General features: G+C 36.9%; 1 protein-coding gene across 3 annotated transcripts in view; it reads right to left on the bottom strand.

The window, feature by feature from the left end:
* The window catches only part of LOC102601421 (uncharacterized), a 48,219-nt gene that overhangs the window by 29,297 nt on the left and 12,922 nt on the right, over window positions 1-6,000 (bottom strand). For all 3 annotated transcript variants that reach the window (XM_006338186.2, XM_015306390.1, XM_006338187.2), the window contains exons 8-12: window positions 4,095-4,224; window positions 3,891-4,015; window positions 1,484-2,151; window positions 1,245-1,362; window positions 1,045-1,161 (exon numbers count right to left, since the gene is read on the bottom strand). In XM_006338186.2, the coding sequence (XP_006338248.1) occupies window positions 1,045-1,161; window positions 1,245-1,362; window positions 1,484-2,151; window positions 3,891-4,015; window positions 4,095-4,224 (1,158 nt within the window). The remainder of the gene's footprint in view (window positions 1-1,044; window positions 1,162-1,244; window positions 1,363-1,483; window positions 2,152-3,890; window positions 4,016-4,094; window positions 4,225-6,000) is intronic.

Below are 6,000 nucleotides of genomic sequence, written 5' to 3'. Positions count from 1 at the left end.
AAAAAAAAAGAAATTTATTTTACATATCCTTCATTGTAAATCCCAATCGTAGTAGCACAAGAAATCATCTTCTTTTAAATGTCATATAAAAACTTTTCGATTTGGTATGATTTTCCTTATTCTCCAAAACGTATTTTACTTTGTAAACTAACCTATGTTCTTTCCTTTTTGATGGAGAAGAACAGATGAAGGGGAAGGAGGCGCAAGAAGAAGAAGAAAAGAGGTGGGGGCATGGGGTTTGGGATCTGGAAGAAAGAAAAAAAGAAAGTAAAATTGAGATTTTTAAAAATAAAATAAAATTTCCACGTGTCACATACCAATTTGTTTATTTTTCCACATAAGAGGCGTCTGGATGTACGCACTTAAAATGCGGTTTTGAAAATATAAAAAGTGTCAAAATGACACAGCGAGACCCTACATGAGGTGTCTAAAAGGAACATCGCCCACTTGAGGTGTCTAAGTGAAAGTTGGTGCCAAGTTTAGGGGGTCACCGATGGGTTAGCCCTAATATATATAATGTATAATATGGGCTTTTATACATCATGTTATACAAATCTTTAAAATGAAAAATATAAAAATGAAAAGGGTTCTATGTAGCTCGGGGAAGAAGGTGAAAAACATAACATTAAAATAGATTTGGCTTCATAAAATTCTATGAAAGCATATATTGGCTATATTTACAGCCATAACTCAAGCCAGATGCAGCATATTTCCTGCTAAAGTGGGTCCACAAAGTTATGTGCATTATTGGTCCAACCACCAATTAATTAACTGTGTCAAAACATTTTACAAGGGGGAAAGAGAATGCTGCTACTTTCAGGAAGTATCCAGCCCCTTTCTTTTCTCAATTACTACCAAGTACCAAGCAATGTACTTTTGACTAGTGTTTTAGACGTGAAGCTGATTTAGCTAATGCTTGCCTATATTTTGGTTCTAAGAAGAGGAGATTCTCTTATGGCAAGTGAATATAAAACATTTCAAGCAAGATTAAGTTTGCAAAGCCACAGAGTGAATGCAGCATGAGTACTTATGTAAGAGTAGAACCTTGCAGCAATTGGCCAAAATTGTTGAGTCCTTTACAGCGTAAGGACCAGCAAAATTCAACTTCCCAATGATAAAGAGAATAATGTCCAATGAAAGCTCAGTAATTGTCATACTCAACTGCCAAGACAGAGATATTCATTAAAAAAAAAAAAGATACAATTAAAAAAAAATCACATGAAAAACTGAATTATTAATCTGACCTCTTTAATTCTAGCATAGAAATGGCCAGGCACCCAGAGGATAATATTTTCTGGTCCCTGGTTCAGAAATGTATAACGGTAGAAAACATCAATTTCTAATGGATGCATGAGGTCTCTCCTGGCATCATGCAAACAAGTGAGTAATATGAATTACAACATATTATACCATTTCTCCTAAAATGCAATATCAAAGAGAAAGATGAAGTAGAGTTGCATTATTTTACTAAAGAGAGACTCACCACATATCTTTCTGGGAGTCAAAATAATACATCAAAACCCCCAGCTTGCTCATAGCCCGAACTTTAGTATTTGATATCTGTATAACAACTTCAGTAAAACTGATAGAACCCTGGAGGAGGGGAACCTTTTCCTTGGAGTCAGAAAGTTCATAAACAATGGTCAAAGAAACCTTGTCTACTGCCACAGTAATACCAAAAGAACTTCCTCGCTGACTCAGATCTTTTCCCTCAATTATATATGAATCATGTAGCAAGATCGTTCCAGGTTCCTTCTCTAGACACCCATCCAAAAAAACATTGTTAACATATGGAGAAGGATCACGAAATACTTTAAACTTAAACGGATGTCCAGGTTTTCTGACAACTTCCAGGACCCCATTAACAAAAGCTGCAGCACAATCATTCTTCTTGTTCACAAGATAAAATACATTTTTAGTTTGCGGAAGATATGTCTTCAAGTCAACATCAGCATCATAAATGTCATGTTTGTATGGAAGCGCTCTCCAAAGTGCCCAGGCACTATCACTAGAACTGGAAATGTCAACAAAATCGGATTGTCGATGGCAATTCAACCGCAATGGTTCCCCCGATTCATCTTTAGCATATAGCGAGATGAAGGACAAATACTGAACTTGTGAATTCCATCTTCTTGTTTGGTGATACTTCACCTGATGATAGAGAAAGGGTTAAATCACCACGTCCACCAAGTAACAAATGGTATACCAAGAATGAGTAATACACATATGTGCCAAAAAATATTTGCGGAAAGTTGTCAAGGTAAAAATGATAGGAGAAAACTAACAGATGCAAAAGCCCTGAGCCTAGTCACAAATGCACAGAGTTCTCTTAATCTTCATCAATGAATGATTATTTTAATAATGATGAGCAGCCCAAGGAGCAGGAAAAAATAAATAAGTTACAGGATAAGGAAAAAAATGTGAAAAGATTTAAAAACATAGGAGACAACAAAAGCTTCAAACCAAAAGAATCAATGAACCTCAAAAATCACTTGTCTCTTCACCACACTCTTCTTTGTACAAATAAGAAGATTCAGATGTTCAATTTTAGTTTGTCAATGCGTATCCCTCAACACAGGTGAAACAGAACTCTGTACTTATAGAAAAGGAGGGAGTTTTGGGGCTGGAAACCTGATATGACAAAAGTCTTATCTTTAAGTTGCTATGGATGTTAAATCGTGAAGAAAAGGCCCACAAAGAAAGGTCTAACAGAAAAGTTCAGGGGAGGGGTTCTGGACCATAAACTTTATGTTATGCCTCATGGAACTGGTTTGTGGAAGTCCATTAGGATGCCTTAAGAACACAACAACTTCAGATTAGGAGACGGAAGGACAATTTTCCTCTGATGGGATGACTGATTCTGAATTGGCCATGGACCACAGGAAAACTGGCTTCCCGATCTTCATAGCTTTGCAGGAAAAAAGCCTTTCACCAGAATGTGTCTCTGGAACTGGTATGGGATGTTCTCCCAGGAAACAATGTAAAAATTGGGAAATGGGAAGAATGAGCCAGTTCTTTCAAACTCTAGGATGAACTTTAATCAGTAAAATCTGCCTACAAAATTGTCTGGAAGATGCAGTTCTCGAAGGAATTGGCATTGGAAAAGGATTTATAAGTGCAAGGCACCTTGTAAAATAAGTAAGCTGCTTCAGCTGGTAGGTGACAGAGGCTTGTAACACAACAGAACGTGTTGAGGGTCATGCTTGTGTGTCGATGTCAACCACTTATCTCTTCACTGCAAAACTTGCAAACAGTAGCACGGGATTTTCTTGAACTTAATTGCAGGATGCCAACCACATATCAGCACATGCATACATATCTTTACAAACCCTGGTAAATGAGAAGTGACAAATAAATTGGGACGGAGAGAGTATTGACAGTCTTTTTTATCGGTATAACTGTATATAATTTAGGTGTTAAATGTTGGTACAAGAACATCCATACGCGTATGATTTGTATTATTATTGAGATGTGAGAGAGTGATGGAGGACACGGCTATTGAGAAATGAAATTTCTTGGCAAGCTACAAAGGTGAAGCTATGGAAAAAGATTAAAATGCAAGGTCGTCCAATGGACATTGTTGGTTGAGTGGGTAACCTATACGGAAAAGATATTAGAGATGAAGACATAAGCAACTATAAACTCGGAGGAAGAAGCAATAATAGATTTATGGTCATCTCAAGGAAAAATAAATTTCTGTAAATATAGAGAAAACATAATAATGTAAGGAAAGCTTTCAGCTGAACACAAAAAAAGATCACAGAAGGGATTAGTCTCGAAAAACTAACCCGAATATCAAAAATACCTTTGGGGATTCAATTAAACACCTCACAAAGCTCTAGTCATTTCAATATGGCAAGGCATACATAATGAATAGAAGATGGACATACCCTGAACAAAGCCCTCTCTCCAACAAGCGAATAGTGGATCTCACCAACTAAATTGTAGCCACTTTCTGCCCTATCAACTGCGACATACATATGTTGGTCGACATCTTTGATAGAAACAATTGTTCCTGCAAGCAAGATACTTATAACGTTAATATGTTCATAGCTAAAAGATGGATTCTGCAACCTGAGCCGAAAGAGCATTACCATCAGGAACCATTTCATCCAGACTTCTAGTAGATTCTCCACTGTTCTTTTGATGTGTTTGCTGCTCTATGCTTTTTGTTGCTTCTACGCTAAAGACTGCAGATAAAGCTTCCCCAGCAAAAAGTATAATCTGATTTAACAAAAAGAAAGTTAGAGCAATTCCTTGTATACCACTTGTATGTCAAGGTGCCTCATTACATAAATGAAATCAACACTTTATAAGTCGAGCATTACTAGTGAAACCTTATGCACGTTGGCATCAAATCAATAAAAGGACATGTAAAAATGGAGAACAGTCCCACATCACCGATTCCGCAAATTCTAACTGTTTCTCTCTATGTTTAAGATTTACTTGAAGAATGTTCTTCTAAGACCAGGTTAGCTAATTCCAACTTTGGAGATGTCACCTTTCTCTAAAAGACACAAAACGTCACATATTACCAGCAAGAATAGACCCAAGTCTAAAGGTCATACTAAGAGATATGGTTTTCCAGGCGCAGAAGGAAATTATATATTTACTACAGGTCTGAAGGATAAAAGTTACCCTGCTTACACTAAAAGAGTCTTGTATGCAAATGAGTGACAGATTGTCCGATGACTTTTGTCACTTTCCAAGAACATGAGCTAATATGTTTGAACTTTCGACTAGCCTAAACCCATTAACTATACCAACAACAACATACCTAGTGAAATCCCACAAGTGGGGTCTAGTGAGGGTAAAATGTACGGAGACCTTACCACTACCTCGTGGAGGTAGAGAGGTTGTTTCTGAAAGACCTTAGGCAGCAAATCCAGGTACAAAGAAGGAGATAGTGAATAAAATATAGCAACACGTAAGTAGTGCTAAGTCTACCAGAAAGAAGCAAAACAACAATACAATAGTGCGATAATTGAAACACACTAAACAACATACTAAACAATAATAATACCACTAGTACAATGACAAACATCAACCACCACAAGCAAAACAATACTACACTACCTGCTAACCTTCAACCCTAATATGTGTCCTTCACACCTCCTATCTAAGGTCATGTCCTCGGTAACCTGAGTTGGCTCATATCTTGTCTTATCACCTCTCCCCAATACTTCTTCGGTTTACCTCTGCCTTTCCTCGTATGCCAAAAAGGAAAAAACAAATGAGTTCAAAAACTAGTCTAAGCCACTAACACCCAGCACACACAATGACCTACAAACTTCTGCAATGTTTGTGTCAGTTCTTCAGGGGTCAAATCTTTTGACAACTTGTTCTAGTGTTACCTTCCTTAGTCGCTCTTTGCTTTTTGAGTGGGTTTAGTCGGAAGTCACAACAAACACTTCATTTGATCTAACCTTTGAAACAGGATCATATCCCCTTCGTCAAGAGTAGGAAAGCACCAAAAAGGAAAAAGAAAATGAAGACAAAAATGGAAATTAGAATATTAATCAACCTCTACCTACTTATCAAAGAGGAAAAATAATCTCTATCTTTGGTACCTGATTCCAGTAATACCACAACCCAAGACCACAAAAAATGGTCACTGTGATCTGCAACCATTCACCAGCTAATGGGCCACCCTCTACCCATTAATAGTAAAATTAGTTACCTTATTTTTTTTTTGAAGATAACCTAATCAAAAGTTTGATTATCAGGTTTAAATCAATTTTGGTTAGGAGTATGTACAGAGAGTGGTAGCCCTTGCAACCACGAGAAAAGCTATGAAATTGAATCTAAAGAACCACCTTTAGGCATCTTTACAGAAGTTACACTACCCACAAACTAATTATCCTTGAAAATAAAATTATTACGCACCATAGTAAACTGAGACCTTTTGAAATACCCAATGAGTGTTATTCTGAATGAGGCGTGCCTTACTCAAAATAATTTGATGAAAAGGAAAATTCAGCTGCCCAACAGATGTTATAT

The sequence above is a fragment of the Solanum tuberosum genome, unplaced genomic scaffold, assembly GCF_000226075.1.
Source record: "Solanum tuberosum cultivar DM 1-3 516 R44 unplaced genomic scaffold, SolTub_3.0 scf00004, whole genome shotgun sequence".
Taxonomy (NCBI): domain Eukaryota; kingdom Viridiplantae; phylum Streptophyta; class Magnoliopsida; order Solanales; family Solanaceae; genus Solanum; species Solanum tuberosum.
Note: the sequence above shows the minus strand (reverse complement) of the source record. Positions and strands in the feature narration are given on the sequence as shown.